The sequence below is a fragment of the Entelurus aequoreus genome, linkage group LG11 (assembly GCF_033978785.1).
Source record: "Entelurus aequoreus isolate RoL-2023_Sb linkage group LG11, RoL_Eaeq_v1.1, whole genome shotgun sequence".
In the NCBI taxonomy this organism is placed as follows: domain Eukaryota; kingdom Metazoa; phylum Chordata; class Actinopteri; order Syngnathiformes; family Syngnathidae; genus Entelurus; species Entelurus aequoreus.
Genome location: NC_084741.1, coordinates 30,096,238 through 30,122,029, shown reverse-complemented (window position 1 = coordinate 30,122,029; position 25,792 = coordinate 30,096,238). Strand labels below are relative to the sequence as shown.

Genomic DNA, 25,792 nt, shown 5'->3' with positions numbered 1-25,792 from the left:
TGTAAGACAATGCAATGTGATAAGATAAGATTTGATGAAGCGAATTACTGTCGCATTTCTGACCGAGTGCTGAGTTCCAGTCGTGCAAAATTATCCATCTTTTTGTTGAGGCGGTCCCTGAGGAACCGATGGAAGATGTGTGTCTCCAAAACCTGTAAAAAGAAAGTCACATGGCTATTACACAATAATAAACAGTTAAAACAGAACATTGTTATATTTTTCAAGCAAATCTTGTGTTGGATATCATCAAGTAAGTGTACCTAATATTATGACTAGAGTGTCAATAGAAAAAAAACATTTACATTCTTGTAGAAAAGCTGTTCTGCTGGCTCTCTGCTTTTCAGGAACTCTTCACTGTTAAACACTCTGTGTTCATAGTTCAAGTGACTGCTAACATCCCTGCAAAACACATATGCATATGAAATTATGTTTATTTTTGCACCTGCGTACTTCAATATCACTTGTACTTTATTAAAGTAAGTTTAATTGAGCATAACACAGTGACAACCTGAATATGTTGACAATAAGTTCAGTCATGATGCCCTGGATGCGGTGGTTCAGATTGCGCTGCCACACTCGTCTCTGTGCGCGCTGATCATTGATGTCGCTGCAACTTACACGCAGACACTGGTCCAAGTCAAAGTGGACCTGCAAGGACTGATATCTACAGAACCACACAGGTGCTATTTAGTTATATTATGGCAAGTTTGTAGCATATGTACAGTATGTACTCTACCTCTGTGTGAAGCAGTCTGCTGCAAGTGAGGGGATCCTTGGCAGGTCATCAGTATCCGAACAGGAAGTAGACACACTTCCATTATCAATGTTGATGAGGATCAGGTCATTTGTTTCCTGCGTGGAGGGAAACAAAACAACATTTTTGAAAAAATAGCTGACAAACACGTCCTCATGTTGCCCCCTAATTGTTCTCACAGCCGCAACTTCTTTAAAGTGGCAGAGATGGCAGCCCATGAGGAAGGCGGTGGGTGCCATGAGGAAGTCCAGCATTCCTTTGGCCAGAACTGGAACGTAAGGTTGCTGCCATGATAGAGGCTGAGAGGAAAAAAGTAGTGTATTAATATGTAGCGATGAAGCAGTACAATGCATCAAATAAAATTTCCATAGTGTAAATCTAGATTAGAATGTTGAATTTTTTTGTTATTTTTAATCAAAATTGTTCTGCTAAATGTATGTATTATATTTCGTTAATTAAAAAATACAAAATGTGCTTTGACAATTGATAATTTAGGTTAACCGTATTTGAATTTTTATAAATTAGTATCAAAATTGTTTTTTTAACAATTGTCAGAATAGTAAGACAAAGAAGGAAGATTAGTAATGATTACAGGCAATATAGAAGGAAACATGACGAGTCTCCTAAACGTGTATGTTCCACCGGATAGTGATTGGTCTTTTTATAAACACACTTTTGAACAAATGGCAACGAAGAGTCAAGGGTGCTTAATATGTGGTGGGGACTTTAACATTTGACTAAACCCAAAACTGGACTCATCCAATGGGAGGTCAGACGCCAGAAATATTTCCAAAAAAATCTATATGCTTATCAATGATATAGGGATTGTGGACGTATGGAGTGAACTAAACCCAAACATCTGGGACTTCACATACTACTCAACAGCTCATAAAGTCTCGTGGATGGACTACTTTTTTTCTATTAATAAAAGACCTGCACAAAATAAGGGAATGCAAAATTGATGGTCACATTTACATGTCAGTTTACCTTGGTAACAAAACTAAAACGCCTTTGTGGAGGTTGAACGCAAACATTTTGAATAATTCTGGAATTAAAAATAGACCGAAAAAAGAAATCGACTCGTACTTGGAGTGTAATGATAACGACAAGGTTTTGCCACCTATACTCTGCGACACGTTGAAGGCAGTGATTAGGGACAGGCCTTGTACAGTATCTATCTCTTCTTACGAGGAGAAAATGAGGCTACAAAAATAAAAATTTTGAAGTGAAATTGAAAAAGCTCCAGAAAAAACACTCAGAAATCCAAAGACAGTCCATCAAAGTGTAGATTACAAGTTTGAAGAAAGAATTGGTTGAAGTATAAAAGAAACTCCTATTCATAAAACAACAATATTGTTCGACAAGGGGAAAGTCACTGAAGCTTCTATCCTATCAGTTGAGAAAACAACAAACAGAAAATATGTTACACAAAATAAGTGATCCATTGTCAAACACAATATGTGAAACCAACTAGATAAAAGTTTTACTGACGGTTAACCGAACTTGGTAAAATATGCTCCCTCCTATATTTTAAATTAGTTTGTTTTATTTTTATTTTTAGCAAAAAATTTTTTAAATGTACAGGATGTGCAAAACGAAATGCAAAGAGAATGCTGTAAATGTGATTTGTGTGCAACCTTATAATTAAAAAAATAAATGAAAAGTTGTATTAATACAATAATTATGTTCTTATAAAAATCTTGTAAAACTAATAGGCATTTAATGAAATTTGTGTTGTATTGAGAAAATACGGTATAAGTCTAAGTTTATTTCGAACAATATGACACATCGCATATTTCCAGTTTTGTCTTTACAACATGTCCCAAAAGGAGTAAGAAGAAGCAGAGCTTATCCCTTATCTTACCCCTTTTCCATTTAATAGCAATTACTAACACAGTTGTTCGATTTGTGTTCTCAATTTGTACACAATTTGAATCCATGAATAATAAAGTTCTTAATAAATAGTTAGTTAATCGTTTTTTAACGTGCATACACATTTTTTAATTTATATTTTTCCCTAAGATTAGATTTTTCTCTTCTTTTGTTGAGAAAACTTGTTGTGCATTTTTGAGTAGCAGGTTGTAATTTGATTTGTACATAAATTTAGCTGTTTGCAAATGCACCATATCATTGAATTTCAATATTTTTTTCTTTTTCAACCAATAAATAAAGGGTTTAAGGGTATATATATATTTACATATATACACACATTTATACATATATTTATATATATATATATATATAGGCATCCGCCCGTCAGTGGTGACAATGGGTTGCGCCTGGGGCAGTTCTTCCTCCCACCGTCGTAGCTGGCGCAAATCGGGTGGAGCTTAGGACTGCCAGCTTCCGTGTTGTTTCCTCCCTTTAGGGGGGAGGCTGGAGTGACCTCTCCGTGGCGCATGCCTGGGCAGAAAATATGGAGATCCTGGGTTGCCCAGTCATCAAGATCCCCCTGTCGGTCGTGTCGATGTGGCCCGGAGGAAAGCAAGGCAATACGTCTGGCCCCTGGATTGAAGTTACATCTGGGGTGCCACAAGGGGGTGTTGTCTCCCCATATGTCTTCCTCCTTTACATGGCCACCCGGGATGCTGTTTTTGAGGACACCCTTGATGTCGGATATGCAGACGACATCGGGCTATCGAGAGCGATCCCCATATCCAACATCATGTCAGACACAACGATGTGCCAGGAGGCACAAAGGCTGGATGAATGGGCGGCAAATAAGAAAATGATACTCAACGGGAAAAAGTCGGTAGAACTCCGGATATGTTTTGCCCGAAATCCATCACAACCTCCTGCACTGATGTTGGGGGGGACAGGAGGTCCCTGTCGTGGAAACAACAAAGTACCTGGGTTACCACCTCGATCAAAACCTGACTGGAGATGTGCACATGGAGAAGCGGCTGCACTACCTCACAGTCATGGCGAGACATGGACTACCTGCAGACGACCTTGTTACCATCTACACCACTCTCATCAGGCCGTGTCTGGAATATAGCTCAGTGCTCTTAGTGGGCTGCTCCAAAAAACAACAGGCAGAGCTAGAGCGAGTCCAGAAACGTGCCTGTAAAATCATTACGAGGAGAGCTGGAAACAGCTCACAACCCCTACCATCACTCCAGACCAGGAGAGAGGAGGCTGCAGTGAAGCTGGTCAGGGATATGCATGATGAGCAACACCCTCTGCATGACCTGCTACCTCCAACACGAGGCAGCCGCACTGCCAGGACATTGAGGAACCAACATAAGCTGGCTGAACCCGAGCCCAAAGCCAAGACAAAGAGACTTAAAAACTCTACCCTGCATACTGCAATTAAACTGTATAATAATACTATCTAATTAAATAAGTAATACAGTCATATACCAGAATGCTAATAGTTTCCATGCTGCTGTTGCCCTGAAAATGAAAATGTTTTTTTAATATAAAATACTGTCTGTTCTTTTAATTTTTTTAATCTTTGTTTGTTTAATATTCATTGTAAAGTTCAGCTGTTTTTTCAGTGGGGCCTTGGCTCCACTGCAAGCATGAATAAATAAAGTCAAGTCAAGTCATATATATATATATATATATATATATATATATACATATATATATATATATATATATATATATATATATATATATATATATATATATATATATATATATATATACATATATATATATATATATATATATATATATATATATATATATATATATATATATATATATATATATATATATATATATATATATATATATATATATATATATATATATATATATGTATATGTATATGTGTATATATATATATATATTTACATATATATTCACATATACTTACACATATATATATATATATATATATATATATATATATATATATATATATATATATATATATATATATATATACATACATATATACAGTATATACACACATATATACATATATTTATATATACATGTATATATACACATATACTTACACATATACATATATATACACATATACTTACATACACATATACTTACACATATACATATATATACACATATACTTACATACACACATATATATATATATATATATATATATATATATATATATATATATATATATATATATATATATATATATATATATATATATATATATAGGCACAGAATGAATGAAAATGAAGAAGTATAGAAAAAAACACCAGTATTACCAATATGAAATCAGCAATTATATGAAGTTCTGTTATTAGTTTCACATTTTAGATTTAACCCCCAATATGGTTTAAGTCAAAATATTGAGTATACATTATATTCATCCAATCGAGTTTAATTGTATTTATAGCACCATTAAGGAGCACTTCAATTAATTAACATTTTTTAAAGCAATGCCAAAGAAAGTTTATTGACAAACCTGCAGAAAAAGCAGCAAGCCCTCTGCCACCAGTGTCAGCCGGGCCCAGTCGGCAGAAAAGAGCACTACCCTTTGCTCTTGGAGGAGACAAGACAACACCTGCAAAGAGAAACAAGGGGGGACATTTTTCAACCCAAAGGTGACAGATCTAGAAAGAGAAGGAGCATGGAGCTGATACCTGCAGAAGAGGTTGTGGACGGAAGCAGAGGAAAGGTAGGTGAAGGTCTAAATCTACAGCTGGGTGGTCTTTGTCTTCTCTGGATGGTAATTCAATTGTCAGATGATGTAAGGTAAACATCTGTGAGAGAACAACAGTTTTTGTTAGGAACCACATGAGGCAATGTTATTACAAGTACATGGAGGCCAACGCACCAAGTGGAGTTGTCCAGGAGGTGGGATAGGTACTAGCGCCAATTTGGCTGCAAAGTCCTTTACTTTCTCCTCAACATCCGAAAAACGACAAGTTCTGAGCTTGATTAGAAGACTGACAGAGAAACAGAAGAAGATCGATGGGGAGAAAGATATAATACAATGTATAGAGGAAAGTAAAGGGACTACTGCCCTTCCTTTGGCTATTCTTATGTAACACCAGGAATTCTATAACTGTGGTACGGGTACCACTAGTGGTACGCGGGTTCCATCCAGTGGTATGCCAAAGAAGTCTGTGAATATCTACTGTATATGGTGTATCGTTGTTGATGTTTGTGCATTATGTGTAATGTTACGGTGACCAAAAATATTAAATACACTTGTTGAGTAAAATATCTGCCTTGTTGTTAAAGAATACTGAGGCCTAATTTGCTACTCTATTTTAATGTTGGTCATTATGGTGGTACTTGGAGAGCCAAGTGTTTTCTGAGGTGGTTCTTGGTCAAAAAAGTTTGAGAACCACTGGTTTACACTCACCATGACAGACAGTCTTTCAGCGCAGTGAAGTATGGATACTTGGATATCACACAGAGACCATAAGCGGAAAACAGCTTGGACTTTCCTCCATTTTCACAGGAGGACATCCAGTCCTACAACACACAAGAGACAAAGGGCCTGATTTATTAAAAGGTATGCGGATATTAAAACACGTGCAAACTTGATAGCGCACGAAGGATGAACAACTAATCTTGTGCACTAAGGATTACACCTCTTAAATGACCAAAATAACGAGTGCAATCCATTTATCGTGTCTGTCTTCACTTATTATTAGAATGCCCACAATACTTTCACTGGTAAAGTTGTGGTTTAGTTCAGAAAAAATGGTTCTAAGGTGTGCATGGGGCAATTGTAACGGGAAAATGTTTATAAATGTGGAGAGATTAGAGGCAGCAAAATTAATCCCACTTTTAAAAAAACCCTACAAACTATGAGAAATATCTTTGATGGATCAAGGCTTGTGAGAGACCACATTTTCAGATTAGCATAAAGAAGTTAATTCAATAATTAAATAAACACCATCCATCCATCTTCTTCCGCTTATTTGAGGTCGGGTCACGGGGGCAGCAGCCTAAGCAGGGAAGCCCAGTATAACCCATATTTAAAATACCCATTGAAAACATGCATACAGTGCAAATAATTTTATTGTGGAGGGTTACTTCCTGCCGCTCGCTTCCTTTTAAGGAAGTGCTGCTCACTTCACCATCCCCTCCTGTACCTGCTGTGGCTGCGGTGCTGTGAGAAGCGCTTGAGAAGAAACTCGCAAAATCTTCTCATTCTCACACTTTGCAAACTTCATAATTAGGTGAGTCTATTGCCATGGCATAATCAACGGAATTCCACAATCACAATCATGTGCCATGTCGCCAATATTATGTTAGCACCTGTTTTAGCATAGGCGCTAACCGCTGCCATTCTCCCATAGAGCCGCCATGTTCAATTAACTATCTGGCCGTGCATGGTGTGTTGTTTTTGCCCTCGATTACTCAGGTAATTATGTTTTATTTTCTTCTGATCATCCAGCTGATTTATAGGCAACCGTTTAGACTAGCAAAGTGGCAAAGGGCTTTGCACTGCTAATATGCTTTAGCCACTTTGTGGATGCGCTTCAGAAGGTTGTTGCGCAACACTTTAATTTATTAACTCTGTTTGATTGTTTATCAACTTTGAATGTTTGGACAAGTACTTGAATTTGAATTATGATACATTGAGTTTCTAATAATGAGTATTATTATGAAACTAAGTTATGTAAGTGCACTTGTAATTGAATTTGTAATTGATCTATGATTGAGTTTTATCACTTTAGATAAGAAATCATGATCTGTATTGTTAGAAATGTATTATGAATATTCATTTTAATTGGACTCATGATTGTTTGAATTTATAATTGGTCTATGATTGAGTTTTATCACTTTAGATAAGAAATCATGATCTGTATTACAAATGTATTATGAATGTTCATTTTAATTGGACTCATGATTGTATATTAATCAACATGGTTAATTATGTCATGTCAATTGTTTTATTAGTACAAATAATTAGTCATTCTGGACAATCGAATGCTTACATTATGCTTTCAAGTACATATATAATGTAATTTGCTAGTGAAGAGGTAACTAGGTTACTCACTTTGGTTTTTTTTTACTTTAGGTCAGGTTTTTTTTTTCGGGAAGGAATACCAGTTGACCCAAACAACCTGAGCTCCCTATCCACCTTCAAACTCAACTCAACAAATGGCGAGCTAAACAACTGCGCGGTAGAACAAGCATTTTTTTCTCCTCCGCCGCAAACCTTTTGGATTACTTTTGTTTTTGAACTGAACTTTTGGACTGACGTGAAAGCGTTTGCGTCCCTTTTTTAACTGAACTTTGGACTGATGCGAAAGCGTTTGCGTACCTTTTGAACTGAACTGTAAACTGGTTCCGAGAAGGCAGCAGGACTGCATCTTGTATTTTTGTTTTGGGCATTTTTTTTTTCCTATTGTGTCATCTGTGGCATTTATATTCTTGTTTCAATACATTTAATGCTTTAACTAGTTGTCGTCATCTTTCATACCTCAGGCTCCTAGACGAACCATCTTCTGTCACACGGTTTACACTCTTAACCCGCCTAGCCCATGCTAGCGTTACCAGACTTCCGTCTCCCCAGCCACTTCGTCCAGCTCCTGCCGGGGGATCTCGAGCCATTCCCAGGTTAGCCGGGAGACATAGTCTTCCCCGTGGCCTCCTACCGGTCGGAAAACACCTCCCTAGGGAGGCGTTTGGGTGGCATCCTGACCAGATGCCCAAACCACCTCATCTGGCTCCTCTCGATGTGGAGGAGCAGCGGCTTCACTTTGAGCTCCTCCCGGATGACAGAGCTTCTCACCCTATCTCTAAGGGAGAGCCCCACCACCCGACGGAGGAAACACATTTCGGCCGCTTGTACCCGTGATCTTGTCATTTCGGTCATAACCCAAAGCTCATGACCATAGGTGAGCATGGGAACGTAGATCGACCGGTAAATTGAGAGCTTTGCCTTCCGGCTCAGCTCCTTCTTCACCACAACGGATCGATACAGCGTCCGCATTACTGAAGACGCCGCACCGATCCGCCTGTCGATCTCACGATCCACTCTTCCCTCACTCGTGAACAAAACTCAGAGGTACTTGAACTCCTCTACTTGGGGCAGGGTCTCCTCCCCAACCCGGAGAGTACATAAAGTAAATAAAATAAAGTAAGTAATTACGCACACCACAATTTCCTTTTTCCAAAACAAAAATTCCTTGGGTAGCGTAGTTTAGTTCGCTCTTCAGTGATCACTGCAACAGATTTTCAGCATTGGGTAGGTAAAATATGCTAACTTTGTCTGAAATTCGAAAGAGTGATTGCTGATCGTCCGCCAACTTTGACAGAAGCGTGCGGGGCATAGCAACAGTAACCAAAACGGTGTGATTTAGCGGGCAAAGCCGGAAGCGTCCATTGATTCGTTTTGGTCTATGCTGCGTTTTTATTTTAATTGACTTTTTTGAAGGACAATTTTTCATCGTTATTTATAGATACATAATTAATATATCGCCGATGCAAAAAGTTCTCCCAACATGCATTTTCTTGCGCTGGATCATTCCAATGTACCAACGCAGAGCGCATGTTCAGCATGTTAAAAATAGGTTGTTTAGAGTGTGCTTTTAGAGTATATTAAAGGTGCCACAGATTTAGTTGTATGCTGCATGTTCCACAACATATTAAAGGGGATTTATGATTATTTTAATCTACATTTAAAACAACAATAACAATTTAAAACTTTCCTGTGGTCCAGACAATGTATTGGATATGCTTTGGTGTACATTTTATTTCACAGTCACTTTTATAACCTGTTTTTGAGTCTGTTTGCAAGACGTTTGGATTGTGGAGGCGTTCAGATTGCAAATGAAACCACGTCCCACCCTCTCCTAAAGTATTCTTTTTTTTAAATGTACAGTTTAAATAAAGATCTCGAAGTCATCATCACCGCTAATTTTTCCCAGACACAGCATTGGGTACACCTGGACACTCGCCGACCAATTCAGAGTGCATAAAGAAGCTGCTTTTAGCAGCGTTAATGTTACTGCATTTTGCATGTCGATATTATGCACATGTCAAGATTAGATAAAAATAATATTTGATGAGGTGGCGACTTGTCCAGGGTGTAACCCGCCTTCCGCCCAAATGTAGCTGAGATAGGCTCCAGCACCCCCCATGAGACCGAAAGTGACAAGCGGTAGAAAATGGATGGATTTTACCTTACCTTTTTGTGGTTCCCTTACAGCCTAAAGCAGAGGGGGAGGAGCTCCTCCCCCCTCTCTACCACTTGTCCCTTTCAGGGTCGCAGGAGGTGCTGGAGATGATCTCAGCTGCATTCGGGCAAAAGGCGGTGTACACCCTGGACAAGTCGCCACCTCATCGCAGGGCCAACACAGATAGACAGACAACCTTTACACTCACATTCACACAGTAAGGCAAATTTAATGTTGCCAATCAACCTATCCTCAGGTGCATGTCTTTGGAGGTGGAAGGAAGCCGGAGTACCCAGAGGGAACCCACGCAGTCACAGGGAGAACATGCAAATAGTTCAAATAGCACACAGAAAGATCTTGTGCCCAGGATCGAACCCAGGACCTTCATATTGTAAAGCACACACGCTAACTCCTGTGCCACTGTGCTGCCCCTCTCTGACTTACTGTCTAAATAAGTACTGTACGTCCAGTAGTAGAGATGTGACGTTTGCAAACGACTCGAGTCCTATAAACGGCTCTTTGAAGTGAGCAATGAGAACCAATTCGTAGTTGTAATTTGTTCGTTTGAGAAGCGATCTTTATGCAAATTGCGCATTGCTACCCTCTCAAAATCGAATTCAAAATTGGAATCAAAAATCAACTTTGTTGGATTTTTTTTATTTAAGGAGTAATGACATCACCAAGTTAGATTTGTCCCAGAAGGCTCTATTCATTTAAACGCTATTATGCGCATGCACTCACGCAGGCAGTTAACTTTAGGGGAGGGGTTTAATAGGCACCTGAACCTACTCCATCCTTTTAGTCGCTGTATTTGGAATTAGAAAGAGATATTAGCAACTGGAAAAGAAAACAAAATGAACAGAAGTCAAAGGAAACATAGCAAATGGATGCCCTTTCGTGTAATCCGCGGGAGTGATGACATGCAAGATAAAATGACGTCAGTGACAAAGAATGGGGAAATGGCCCTATCTCGTGGAAATACAGCCATTTCAAATTAGATTATTATCCATCCATCTATCCATCTTCTACCGCTTGTCCCTTTCGGGGTCGCGGGGGTGCTGGAGCCTATCCCAGCTGCATTCGCGTGGTAGGCGGTGTACACCCTGGACAAGTCGCCACCTCATCACAGGGCCAACACAAATAGACAGACAACATTCACACTCACATTCATCAACATTTCAAAAATAATTATATTCTATATGTTTGTATTGGTGTTATGTATACATTTTGATTCATTGACAAAACTTGTATCTTATTTACTGCCACGAGTGATTGTTTCCTTAATGAAAACAAGTTACCTAATAAAAAAATTAATATAGGAAAGAGCCAGTCTTTTAAACGGCTCTTTTAAAGGAACGGATCCGCAAGATCCGGTTCCATTCAAAGAGTCATAAATCTCATCCCTAAATAAAATCCTCATTTAAATAGTGCAGTCTGCCCTACTTGATATTAATTGTACTCTCATTTAATTAGGTCACCTGCAGCACACCCACAAAAAGTACACACAATTTCATAGTTTTCACACGCTATTTAGCACTTGTTGTTTTGATCTTAGTTGAACAGATCCTTATGCAACCACACTGCATCCCCACGTGTCTTTTGTCCTGTTGAGTACTGTACCAACCTGGACGGGACGATTACACTGCATCACCACTCCGTGGGACTTGTTGCCAAAGACGTCGGTGAAGACCAGGAAGTGGAACTGATCCTCTCTCTTTACATTGGTCACTTGGAGGCCACCTGGTGATACAACAGCATGTAGTCATGGTAACACATACACTTTTATAACTGTATTGGAAGTAATGCCAATATGACACTATTTACCAGGGATGGCCCGATATCACCTTTTCATGTCTGATACCGAAACTGCAACGTTGTTTATTAGTTGATGATAATAATACAAGACCAACCTTTTTTTCTCCTTTCTTTTTATGGTAATAGAGTGGTACTTAGATTTTTCTAGGCGCTGCTTTTTATATGATTTAATTTTTGCAGAAATTCTTTGCCAAATGTTACCCCAGTTTTTGAATACTGTACCGTCTTGGTTATTTTACGGCCAAGTAAATAATTTATTTTTCTATTTTATTTATTGTTATTGTTACTACTGTACTGGTAATTATTTTATGTTTTCATTTATTTTGTATTTATATTTTATTTTTACATATATTTAAAATATATATTTTTTATTATTTTTAGATGGTGTAAATTGTTAGTTATTTCCCAATGTGGACGCCTCAAAGGTGGCATGTTTCCCCAATTCTCTAGCCATGCTATGTCTTGTTATGGTCGGTAGTGCTGTGTGCATGCGTATGTTTTTTTGTAAAACACTTTTGTGTTGCTACTTTCCTGCAGTGACGTGCAGTCACTGGAGGCAGGTGAGGCGGCGCCTCACCTGCCATCATGGAAAGAAAAAAAATGTAAAAAGAAAAAACATTAATTAATTTGTTATATGTATTCAGTGATTATACTATAAAGTTATTTTCCATTTAACTTCACCAGTTTTAGATTATTTTTATTCAAAATCGCTGAATTTTCACATTTGCCGTTCAAATACTGAGAAGAGACTTGTTGAGGCACGTCACTGCGTTGTGCCTCAACATGGATTGCGGACTTGGCTAACTGCTGGCCTGCTGTGCAGTGAGACCGTATTGCTATATGAATTATATTATACATTTACATAGTTTAGTTAGCTGAGGTATATAATGTACAGTGTATTTTGTCAACAACTGTATGTGTGTAACGTATTCCTTGTGCTGAGCGATCATAAAACTGCTGCGAAGACGCACTGTGGGAAGCTCGCAGTAATCCCGCCTCCTTGTGCCGGTTAATGCACACCCGCCGCAGAACCCCCCGACGGGAGCGCCACACCAACCAAAGCCCACACCCAAACCCTCCACGTGCAAGACCGAATCCACCCAAAAAAAGTCACTTAACAAGAAGCCAAAAAGCGCAAAAACAACAATGCTCGCGCCGGAGGTGCCGTGAACAGGGACACAACATTAGGTACACCTGCAGACTGCAGCACGGATTTCATATTTTATTCATTCACAACTCCTCCAACACGGACACCACTGTTCCCGCACTTATAAGTAAAGGTAAGACCATAATAAAGTTTTTTTTTATTAAATGTGCTTTTTTGTGTGCTACAGTTTGTATGTGTAAAGTTAAAGATAAGTTAATGTACCAATGATTGTCACACACACACTAGGTGTGGTGAAATTTGTCCTCTGCATTTGACCCATCCCCTTGATCACCCCTTGGGATGTGAGGGGAGCAGTGGGCAGCAGCGGCGCCGCGCCCGGGAATACTTTTTGGTGATTTAACCCCCAATTCCAACCCTTGATGCTGAGTGCCAAGCAGGGAAGAATGCTGGTATGAGCTATTAAACATAACCCGTTAACTGCTGCCAATCAAATGGTGAATAAGATACTCTTTAGGGTTCATATGTTTGTAAATCTGACTGTGATGAAGTCAGTGCCTCACCAGTCATGAACCTCACCGCACGTCACTGCTTTCCTGTGTATGATAAGTGCTATACAAATAAAGTTTGATTGATTGATTGCTTTAGTGCACATAACAAACTAATCTGTTTGCCTGCACATCATTTCACAGAATCGAGTGCCCAAACAAAAAATCCCACGCGTTGGTGACTCAGTCTGTGCTTTTTTTTTTTTTTATCACGTCCATCCATCCATCCATTTCCTACAGCTTGTCCCTTTCGGAGTCACGGGGGTACTGGAGAATATCTCAGCTGCGGCGGGGTACACCCTGGACAAGTTGCCACCTCATCACAGGGCCAACACAGATAGACAGACAACATTCACACTCACATTCATACACTAGGGCCAATTTAGTGTTGCCAATCAACCTATCCCCAGGTGCAGGGCCGGTCCGTGGCATAGGCCGTATAGGCAAATGCTAAGGGCGCCGTCCATCAGGGGGCGCCACGCCAGTGCCACAAATGTTGGAGAAAAAAATAAAAATAAAAAAAATAAGTTGGTACTATTATTTCTAAACACAAAAAATAATCCCACGTTAATTAAAATGCAAAGTAAAGCCTATTTAATAGAAATATTATTTGTTACAACATTACGCCCCCCCTTTCCCCCCGCACGGTGCGCCCCCTCCCTTCCCGTATCATGACTCTTTTTGGACGTCACCGCATCAAAAAATCAACACAAGATGTCAAAACGGCCAAAACTGTCAGGTGCCCAGGGAAGAAAAAAGAGTAAAGAAGAGGAGAAACGAGAAAAAGATAGAGGTAGCAGGTAAGTAACGTTAGCCTACATGAAATTATTTGTCTGTTACAGAATGTGATAGTAACCTGGCTTTTTAGCATTAAGCTAATGTTACATGATTCGGCAATTGCTAATCAATAAATAGCTAGTTCTGTTTTAACGTTGGGTTAATATTGTGGAGGGGGCTAAATTGTTATGGAAAATAATAATGTAACGTTAGGTAATTACAGTACTCCCACCTTACATTCCTCAGGGACATTTGTATTAGATCTTTTAAGTAGGTGTTTTTTCTTTACATTGTTATTGCCTTCTGGTTAGCTAATGTTTGCCCTGCAGGTAATAGTCACTTTTCCACCCCTTTATATATTAGGTATAGTTGTAAGCCTAGTTGTTAAAGTGCACATCATTAATGTTAATTAAGCAATATCACATGAGAGGGAATGCTGTTTTTTAATTTGAGCACTGCTGTGATTCGGTTAAAGATAATCATAACATAACAGTCTCATATAATATGTTAATTTGCTTTCTTTAAGTAAAAAAAAAAGGTCAAAGACAAAGCTATTCGGTTTCTTGTGAGTATATACACTTCACTGCCGATGTGGGGGGGCGCCACCTAAAATCTTGCCTAGGGCGCCAGATTGGTTAGGGCCAGGCCTGCCCAGGTGCATGTCTTTGGAGGTGGGAGGAAGCCGGTGTACCCGGAGGGAACCCACGCAGTCACGCGGAGAACATGCAAACTCCACACAGAAAGATCCCGAGCACGACAGCAAAATAAGCCATCATGTGGCCAAAGAAAGTTGTGTGTGCCAGCACTTTGATAAAGAAGGTGAGAAACACTTGTGGCAAAATACAAAAGTGGCTCTACCCTCCCTGCTTCGTTTCCGCTCAATGCTGTCTTCACCAACAAGTGTCTTCAATGAAAGTAAAGGTGATGTTTTCATTTATCCATTTCATTCATCACGTGTATTTATTCACATTATTTTCTGCTTGCAAAAGTATAATTATTTTAAATAAAATGTGTGTTGTGTTCATATTTGAGTGTGTCTTTGTGGGGAGGCGTGGCCGGCAGACCGACAGCGAGGCGGGGCACGCCGGGACCGACTCCGAGATGGCGGCGAGGAGGCGTGGCCGGCGGACCAGCGACGCCGTAATGAATGTCAGGTGCGTGGATCGCCCACCTGGGCACAGTTATATAATCTCCTCTCAGTGTGTAAAAGGGCGGCATCCGTGAACGACGGGGCGGAAGAAGCAGAGGCGAAACGAAAACGTGCAGAGCGCGAGCGACGGAGACGGAGAGCGAGAGACAGACGAAGATGCGGTGCTGAAAAGCAAGCGGAAGAGCGAGCAGGTGGAGCCGGAGCTGAAAAGCGACCCGGCGAAAGAGGACGCAGATTTATTGAAATAATAAAGAAAAGTCACAACCTGCTCGACGTTATGTCCCTATTTGGTGGTCAGTGGAACCCGCACGGTGAGAGACTGTCACAGTCTTATAGAGATTTCTTGATATACTATTTCTTATGGGAGAAATTGAAATTCAGTTTTAGTCTGACCTTTAGGAATCGATCCTTCAAACACCCACCAAAGTAACCAAATATGGTTCCCCAATACATACAGTATCTACTGTAAGATCCAACCTCCCACAAGTCTTCTGATTGGTCAGTTGGCACAGTCCTGGGTGTGTGTGTGTGTGTGTGTGTGTGTGTGTGTGTGTGTGTGTGTGTGTGTGTGTGTGTGTGTGTGTGTGTGTGTGTGTGTGTGTGTGTGTGTGTGTGTGTGTATGTGTGCGTGTGTGAGTGCACTAGTATATACACTAGTGTCATGGTGTACACACCGCACTAAAAATATTACATACCAGGAAAGCAGAGTTGAGGCAAAGCCATGAGGTCAATGTCTTTGGGAACTGTGATGTCTTCACTTCCTCCTCTTCCATTCGCTGCATCTCCACCTGAAAAATGGTCTGATGCAGTAGGACACAAGTATTAGAGAATCTCCTACAAAAGCTTGCAGTACAGTATATGCATAGATATTGTTTACGACCACAGACCTTGTATGGGTGCTGTGGCAGCTGAAGGACGTCGCTTCCTCTTCTTCCTCACGAAGGAGTGGTGCCTCCTCCAATGAGACCTCACTGCTTGTGGTCTGCTGACAAAAGGGGGTGCTAGCACGTGCAGGACCTCTGGCTCCAAAAGGATGTTCTCCAGACTTCCATGGCTGTCAACAGCCTTGAAGAAAGACTTCAGTCATGTAGGTACTTGTACTGTACATCATTCAGGTTGTTGTTGTTAATGTAAATATTTATTTCAGACATGTTAAAAACAATGAAGAAAAAGAAACCCAAAACAAAACAACAACAAAATAATAATATAATAAATAACAACATAGTGATTTTTTTCAAACATGTTTACAGTTTCACTTTCTAACATGTCTGAAAAGGAGTAGGAAGAAGCGTAGCTTATTTAATTCTACCCCTTTCCCGTCTGGAAATACTTTGTAACACAATTGTTCACTTCCCTTTTCAATCTTAAACACAACAACATTAAATGGACAAATAAATATCAATTCAGTTGTCATGAATAGGTAGTTAATTTACTAAATGGTTCACAAAATTCACTGAATATGTGACAGATTATGTCTCATTCATCAATCAGGTTCAAGATTTTTTATCAGTAAGTAACAAAGTAAATTTTATTTACAAAGTGCTATTTACAGAAAGCAATCACAAAGCGCTGCACAAAACCGGTGAATTAAAACAACAATTAAATCAAAACAATTGGGGCAAAGTCATAAAAAGGATAAACAGGATAAAAAGTGGAATAACAAAGATAGTTAAAAGGTTAATTAAAGGCCTACTGAAACCCACTACTACCGACCACGCAGTCTGATAGTTTATATATCAATGATGAAATCTTAACATTATAACACATGCCAATACGGCCGGGTTAACTTATAAAGTGGCATTTTAAATTTGCCGCTAAACTTCCGGTTCGAAACGCCTCTGAGGATGACGTATGCGCGTGACGTAGCCCGGGGAACACGGGTATGCCTTCCACATTGAAGCCAATACGAAAAAGCTCTGTTTTCATTTCATTATTCCACAGTATTCTGGACATCTGTGTTCGTGAATCTGTTTCAATCATGTTCATTGCATTATGGAGAAGGAAGCTGAGCAAGCAAAGAAGAAAGTTGTCCGTGCGAAATGGACGTATTTTTCGAACGTAGTCAGCAACAACAGTACACAGCCGGCGCTTCTTTGTTTACATTCCCGAAAGATGCAGTCAAGATGGAAGAACTCGGATAACAGAGACTCTAACCAGGAGGACTTTTGACTTCGATACACAGACGCCTGTAGAGAACTGGGACAACACAGACTCTTACCAGGATTACTTTGATTTGGATGACAAAGACGCAGACGTGCTACTGTGAGTATGCAGCTTTGGCTTCTAAACATTTGATCGCTTGACCGTATGTGCGCAACTTTTTTTTGCGTATGTACGTAACTTTTTAAAAATATATAAGCTTTATGAACCTTGGGTTAGGTGAACGGTCTTTTGGGCTGAGTGATTGTGTGTGTTGATCAGGTGTTTGAATTGTATTGGCGTGTTCTATGGAGCTAGGAGCTAGCATAGGAGCTAGGAGCTAGCATAACACGTAGCGTACCGTACGTGCGCGTCACGTACGTAACTTTTTAAAAATATATAAGCTTTATGAACCTTGGGTTAGGTGAACGGTCTTTTGGGCTGAGTGATTGTGTGTGTTGATCAGGTGTTTGAATTGTATTGGCGTGTTCTATGGAGCTAGGAGCTAGCATAGGAGCTAGGAGCTAGCATAACACGTACCGTACCGTACGTGCGCGTCACGTACGTAACTTTTTAAAAATATATAAGCTTTATGAACCTTGGGTTAGGTGAACGGTCTTTTGGGCTGAGTGATTGTGTGTGTTGATCAGGTGTTTGAATTGTATTGGCGTGTTCTATGGAGCTAGGAGCTAGCAGAGGAGCTAGGAGCTAGCATAACAAACACGCAGGTGTTATTATGCAGGATTAATTTGTGGCATATTAAATATAAGCCTGGTTGTGTTGTGGCTAATAGAGTATATATATGTCTTGTGTTTATTTACTGTTGTAGTCATTCCCAGCTGAATATCAGGTACCGTGAGTATGCAGCCTTGGCTGCTAAACATTTGATAACTTGACCGTATGTGCGCGTCACGTACGTAACTTTTTAAAAATATATAAGCTTTATGAACCTTGGGTTAGGTGAACGGTCTTTTGGGCTGAGTGATTGTGTGTGTTGATCAGGTGTTTGAATTGTATTGGCGTGTTCTATGGAGCTAGGAGCTAGCAGAGGAGCTAGGAGCTAGCATAACAAACACGCAGGTGTTTTTATGCAGGATTAATTTGTGGCATGTTAAATATAAGCCTGGTTGTGTTGTGGCTAATAGAATATGTCTTGTGTTTATTTACTGTTGTAGTCATTCCCAGCTGAATATCAGGTCACCCCCGGCTCTCACAGCATCTTCCCTATCTGAATAGCTTCAACTCCCCACTAGTCCTTCACTTGCACTTTACTCATCCACAAATCTTTCATCCTCGCTCAAATTAATGGGGAAATTGTCGCTTTCTCGGTCCGAATCTCTCTCACTTCATGCGGCCATCATTGTAAACAATAGGGAACTTTGCGTATATGTTCAACTGACTACGTCACGCTACTTCCGGTAGGGGCAAGCCTTTTTTTATCAGATACCAAAAGTTGCAATCTTTATCGTCGTTGTTCTATACTAAATCCTTTCAGCAAAAATATGGCAATATCGCGAAATGATCAAGTATGACACATAAAATAGATCTGCTATCCCCGTTTAAATAAAAAAAATTCATTTCAGTAGGCCTTTAAGTGAAAGCATTATTAGTATTCCTCCTCGTACTTTGTATACACTTTGAGTTTGAATAATTTCCCAAAATGATTCACATCAGCACAGTTTGATTTCTTTGCTTAATCCATTCCATAATTTAATTCCACATACTGATATACTAAAGGTTGTAAGTGCTGTATGTGCATACACATGTTTTAAGTTACATTTTTCTCTAATATTATATGTCTGCTCTTTTGTTGAGAAGAGTTATTGTACATTATTGGGTATCAGGTTCTATTTTGCCTTGTGCATTATTTATGCTGTTTGCAAATGCACCAAATCATTGAATTTCAAATGTTTTGATTCAATAAATAAAGGGCTTGAATTTTCTCTATATGCAACATTATGTATTATTCTAACTGATCTTGGAGCTGCCCTAACCACGACACATCAGGACCAAGGATGAAGTGTCTTGCTCAAGGACACAATGGACGTGACTTGGATAGCGGAAGCCGGGGATCGAACCAGGAACTCTCAGGTTGCTGGCATGGCAGCTCTACCAACTGAGCCACACCATCCCTATATTCATATATATATATATATATCCTCAGTGTGAAATACTGATTTAAACAAAAACAAGGACACACTTTACTCATGCTACTTTCTGGTTGAACTTAGGGGGTCGACGATGCTGATACAGTATTACATTTTTTCTCTTTTCATTTCCTGGGAGGATGTGTCATTAGCCCTCTTTCACAAGCTTCTTTCATTTTAGGTAACAACTCTCGTCTTTTTTGCCTTCCAGTCTCAGAGAAATCTTTTCGAATGTACACCCATGGAGCTGGCTTTCTTAGCGCTTTTCTTGTTTTCCATACCAGCTTTCTATCTTTGTATTTTGCAAACTTTACTATATTTGGTATTGAGCGACCTCCATCTTCTCTATTGTCAATTTTTTCCAACACGGCGAGCTCTTTCGATGTTAATGGTTTCTGCGTCAAGTTGTAACTTATTTGATATGAATTTCAGTATGCGCCCATTTCTGAGGAGAAACTTCAGAAACTCCATCCAAAATTAGATTGTTCCTTCTCGACTGGTTTTCTAAATAATCAGCTTTTGTTTCCAGGGAGACAAGTCCATCACAAATTGTGCACATCCTACTCTCCCATGTGTTATGATCAGTTGATAATTTGGAGACCTTGGACTTGATGTCATCAAGATCCTACTGTGTATATCCTGCCATGTATATTGAATGGTGTCCCTAAAATCTTGAACCTGCCTATTTAAGTCATCAAAACATTCATTAATGTGTGTCAAAATGTGGACAGTACCTGGCAGACCTCCCACAGTTTCTTAGGGGATGCTCCCACCACTACACAGACCTCCAGCAGACGGCTCGACATCGCTGAACCAACAGAACGTGACCAGAGACCTGCACAAGACAACACAGTCACAATTTGATTTGGCGCCCCCTGTTGCCCTCCAATATGAGTGTGTGAATGGACCTTGTCGTTCCAACTTCATGCAGTAAATGGCATCATAATTATGTTTCAACACACCTTATGGTGTTGAAATCCTCACATAAAAAAACACACTATTTGACTGGTGTTCCGATCCAATATCAGCAAGAAAAAAAAAGTATCAGCTTTTTATGATATCAGCTTGCATCTAACATATATAAATTAATCAAATGCAATAAACTTGTATTTCTCTTATATTTTAACATTGTTCAATTCAATTAAATTCAAACAACTTTATTAATCCCTCAAGGGGCAATTCAATTTGAGCAGCAGGTTGTCGTGGTTCACAAAGCCTACATGGCTCACAATACATAAAAAGTCAATATATACATAAACAATACAACACTCTGAAAAATGTAAAAGTTTAAAAGTTTAAGAGTTTAAGAGTCCGAGTGCAGAGGGGATGAATGATTTGGAAAAGTGATTTGTTTTACTCAATGGAAGGGCAAAACGTTGTCCTGAAGGCAACAGAGAGAATTCCCCCGCAAGGACATGGCTCGGGGAGGCTAAAATGCTATTTGCTTTTCGGAGGATTTGCTGGTTGCAGAAAAAGTTTAAGTCTCGTAGTTTTACTCCGGTAATCTTATAGCAAGACTTAACAATACTAGTCAGGCTGTTTCGGCCTTTAAAGGCCTACTGAAACCCACTACTACCGACCACGCAGTCTGATAGTTTATATATCAATGATGAAATCTTAACATTGCAACACATGCATATACAGCTGGGTTAACTTATAAAGTGCAATTTTAAATTTCCAGCTAAACTTCCGGTTGAAAATGTCTATGTATGATGACGTATGCGCATGACGTCAGTCGTTGAAACGGGAAGTATGCGGACACATTGAATCCTATACAAAAAACTCTGTTTCCATCTCAAAATTCCACAGTATTCTGGACATCTGTGTTGGTGAATCTTTTGCAATTTGTTTAATGAACAATGGAGACTGCAAAGAAGAAAGTTGTAGGTGGGATCGGTGTATTAGCGGCGGACTACTGCAACACAGCCAGGAGGACAGAGATGGATAGCAGACGCGCTAGCCGCCGAACTCACCTTAACTTCCTCCGTCTCGCCGACCGCATCTGTGATCGGGTGAAGTCCTTCGTCGCACCGTCGATCGCTGGAACGCAGGTGAGCACGGGTGTTGATGAGCAGATGAGGGCTGGCTGACGTAGGTGGATAGCTAATGTTTTTAGCATAGCTCTGTGAGGTCCGGTTGCTAAGTTAGCTTCAATGGGGTCGTTAGCAACAGTATTGTTAACCTTCGCCAGGCTGGAAAGCATTAACCGTGTATTTACATGTCCATGGTTTAATAGTATTGTTTATCTTCTGTCTATCCTTCCAGTCAGGGATTTATTTATTTTGTTTCTATTTGCATTTGAGCCCGATGCTATCACGTTAGCTCAGTAGCTAAAGAGCTTCGCCGATGTATTGTCGTGGAGATAAAAGTCACTGAATGTCCATTTTGCGTTCTCGACTCTCATTTTCAAGAGGATATAGTATCCGAGGTGGTTTAAAATACAAATCCGTGATCCACAATAGAAAAAGGAGAGAGTGTGGAATCCAATGAGCCAGCTTGTACCTAAGTTACGGTCAGAGCGAAAAAAGATATGTCTTGCACTGCATTCTAGTCCTTCACTCTAAGGTTACTCATCCACGAATCTTTCATCCTCGCTCAAATTAATGGGGTAATCGTCGCATTCTCGGTCCGAATCGCTCTAGCTGCATTGAAAACAATGGGGAAATGTGAGGACCCTTTCAATTGTTGACGTCACGCTACTTCCGGTACAGGCAAGGCTTTTTTTATCAGCGACCAAAAGTTGCAACTTTATCGTCGATGTTCTCTACTAAATCCTTTCAGCAAAAATATGGCAATATCGCGAAATGATCAAGTATGACACATAGAATGGATCTGCTATCCCCGTTTAAATAAAAAAAAATCATTTCAGGAGGCCTTTAAAGGCCTACTGAAAGCCACTACTACCGACCACGCAGTCTGATAGTTTATATATCAATGATGAAATCTTAACATTGCAACACATGCCAATACGGCCGGGTTAACTTATAAAGTGACATTTTAAAATTCCCGGGAAATATCCGGCTGAAACATCGCGGTATGATGACGTATGCGCGTGACGAAGTCCGAGTAACGGAAGTTATGGTACCCCGTAGAATCCTATACAAAAAGCTCTGTTTTCATTTCATAATTCCACAGTATTCTGGACATCTTTTGCAATTTTTTTAATGAACAATGAAGGCTGCAAAGAAGACAGTTGTAGGTGGAATCAGTGTATTAGCAGCGGACTACAGCAACACAACCAGGAGGACTTTGTTGGAGCGCTAGCCGCGCTAGCCGCGCTAGCCGCGCTAGCCGCGCTAGCCGCGCTAGCCGCGCTAGCCGTCGACTTCACCTTGACTTCCTACGTCTCCGGGCCGCCAAACGCATCGGGTAAAGTCCTTCATCCTTCTGCCGATCGCTGGAACGCAGGTGAGCACGGGTGTTGATGAGCAAATGAGGGCTGGCTGGCGTAGGTGGAGAGCTAATGTTTTTAGCATAGCTCTGTGCAGTCTGGTTGCTAAGTTAGCTTCAATGGCGTCGTTAGCACAGCATTGTTAACCTTCGCCAGCCTGGAAAGCATTAACCGTGTATTTACATGTCCACGGTTTAATAGTATTGTTGATTTTCTATCTATACTTCCAGTCAGGGGTTTATTTCTTTTGTTTCTATATGCAGTTAAAGCAAGATGCTATCACGCTAGCTCGTAGCTAAAGCATTTCGCCGATGTATTGTCGTGGAGATAAAAGACACTGAATGTCCATTTCGCGTTCTCGACTCTCATTTTCAAGAGGATATAGTATCCGAGGTGGTTTAAAATACAAATCTGTGATCTACAATAGAAAAAGGAGAGTGTGGAATCCAATGAGCCAGCTTGTACCTAAGTTACGGTCAGAGCGAAAAAAGATACGTCCATCGCTGCCTCTCAAGTCATTCACTGTAACGTTCCTCATCTACGAATCTTTCATCCTCGCTCAAATTAATGGGGTAATCATCACTTTCTCGGTCCGAATCTCTCTCGCTCCATTGTAAACAATGGGGAATTGTGAGGAATCCTAGCTCCTGTGACGTCACGCTACTTCCGGTACAGGCAAGGCTTTTTTTTTATCAGCGAGCAAAAGTTGCGAACTTTATCGTCTATTTTCTCTACTAAATCCTTTCAGCAAAAATATGGCAATATCGCGAAATGATCAAGTATGACACATAGAATGGATCTGCTATTCCCGTTTAAATAAAAAAAAATCATTTCAGTAGGCCTTTAACTAAAAGACAGTGAAACCAACAAATAAAAGAAACACACAATAGACTCTAAATAAATGTTTGATAAACACGACAGAGTATAACAGGCCTGACAGAGAAATAATTTAATTTCCGTAATTTTCTCTGTTGTGCTCGCTTCACTATAAAATCTGTGTTCACATCAAACTTAAGCTGGTCGTCAAAAAAGGTCCCCAAATATTTATATGATGAAACACTGTCTACTTTTTTGTTATGTATGGTGCACTCTGTAGAACTGTCCTTCTTAAGTCTAAAATCAATAATTAATTATTTGGTTTCATTTAAATCAAAAAAGTTACAGTCACACCAGGAGATCAAATCCGTTAGCGCGCTCTCATGCTTTGATTGTAAACCATAGAGGAGGGACAGCAGTGCCGTGTCATCAGAGAACTTAATCAGATAGCTCTCTTCCTGCCTACTCCTGCATTCAGTAGTAAACATCATACAAAGTAAGGGTGAAAGGATGCATCCTAGGGGTGAACCTGTGGAGATGGTTACACAGTCTTTGCTCTCTGCCAGTTAAAAAGTCTAAAATCCACAGCACAAGCTGGTGAGACAATTCAAATTCAGACACAAGCCTCAGGACTTAAGTGTAAAATGGCACCCCTAGACGCTTGATGAATACGGCCCCAGGCCTTTAACAATTTTCTCAAATATTTTCATGATTGATGACATTAATGTAACTGGTCTAAAATCACTAAGTTGTTTAGATTTAGAATGTTTTTGGGATGGGGATCACAATAGAAGACTTCCAAATACCAGGAATGTGGTTACAGTTCAGTGACATATGAAATATATGTTGTAGGACACTACAAAGTTGGTCAGCACAATATTGGAGAGTGCGCCCACAAATAAGGTCTGGACCAGGGGCCTTCCTTATTTTGACTCGTTTTAAAAGCTTTCTAACATGCTAGTGCTTGATGATAATGTTTGGATCATGGGTAAAAGACTCTTTAAGAAGGGAAATATTACTGGAAAAGTCATTATTTTCAAAGCGAGAATAAAAACTATTCAATTCATTTGGGAGGTCAGCCCTATTTATTCCCTCAATTTTTATGGGATTCCTGTTACTCTCACTGAGAGATGGAGGTCATTGCTTTTATTCCTTTTCCTGCCCGAAGAGCTCCACTGGTATATTTGTGTTCTACCTTATCCCTATAAACTCTTTTAGCTTCCCTTATCTTGCTTCTTACCACTCGGTTGATATCTTTCCTCTCCTGCATGCTCCTTGTATAAAAGATGCGTTTCTTCATGTTTATGACACTTTTTAGTTCCTTAGTGACCCACGGTTTGTTGTTGGAAAATATAGTAAATATTGTATGTTGTATATTGTAATTGAAATGTAAACTTTTAAATACCAAGTTAAATGAAAATAAACAATAATAACAATAAAATATACTCTGTAAGCAAAAAGTTGCACTTGAATAAAAATCACAACCCAAAGCAATAACAAATGTTTGTTAAGGGGTGTGTGTGGGGGGGTGTGTGTGGTGTGTGTGGGGGGGACACGTCGGTGGGCGACCCTCAAATATACACAACCAAAACAATATATCTATTTTCTACCTCCTGGCACATGTTGGTGGGGGATGTTGGAGCCTATCCCAGCTGCATTCGGGTACACCCTTGGACAAGTCACCACCTCATCGCAGGGCCAACACAGATAGACAGACAACATTCACACTCACATTCACACATTAGGGCCAATTTAGTGTTGCCAATCAACCTATCCCCAGGTGCATGTCTTTGGAGGTGGGAGGAAGCCCGGAGAGAACCCACGCAATCACGGGTAGAACATGCAAACTCCAGACAAAAAGACCCCGAAGCCTGGGGGTCGAACCCAGGGCTTTCTTATGGTGAGGCATATGCACTAACCCCACCATGCTGACCCTAAAAAATATATAAAATGGCTAAAAAAAAGTTCCATGCATCCATCCATTTTCTACCGCTTGTCCCGTTCGAAGCCGCGGGGGATGCTGGAGCCTATCCCAGCTGAACACGGGTGAAAGGCGGGGTACACCCTGGACAAGTC

At 40.0% G+C, this 25,792-nt stretch overlaps 1 protein-coding gene across 1 annotated transcript in view; it reads right to left on the bottom strand.

Moving 5' to 3' along the window:
* LOC133659969 (DENN domain-containing protein 3-like) overlaps positions 1–20,315 on the bottom strand; it is a 41,344-nt gene extending 21,029 nt beyond the window's left edge. The window contains exons 1-13 of the mRNA XM_062062924.1: positions 20,244–20,315; positions 16,111–16,288; positions 15,919–16,023; positions 11,453–11,568; positions 6,054–6,166; positions 5,520–5,631; positions 5,326–5,445; positions 5,148–5,246; positions 934–1,053; positions 737–852; positions 509–664; positions 303–399; positions 64–152 (exon numbers count right to left, since the gene is read on the bottom strand). Of these exons, the coding sequence (XP_061918908.1) occupies positions 64–152; positions 303–399; positions 509–664; positions 737–852; positions 934–1,053; positions 5,148–5,246; positions 5,326–5,445; positions 5,520–5,631; positions 6,054–6,166; positions 11,453–11,568; positions 15,919–16,023; positions 16,111–16,288; positions 20,244–20,315 (1,493 nt within the window). The remainder of the gene's footprint in view (positions 1–63; positions 153–302; positions 400–508; positions 665–736; positions 853–933; positions 1,054–5,147; positions 5,247–5,325; positions 5,446–5,519; positions 5,632–6,053; positions 6,167–11,452; positions 11,569–15,918; positions 16,024–16,110; positions 16,289–20,243) is intronic.
* Positions 20,316–25,792: the final 5,477 nt, after the last annotated feature.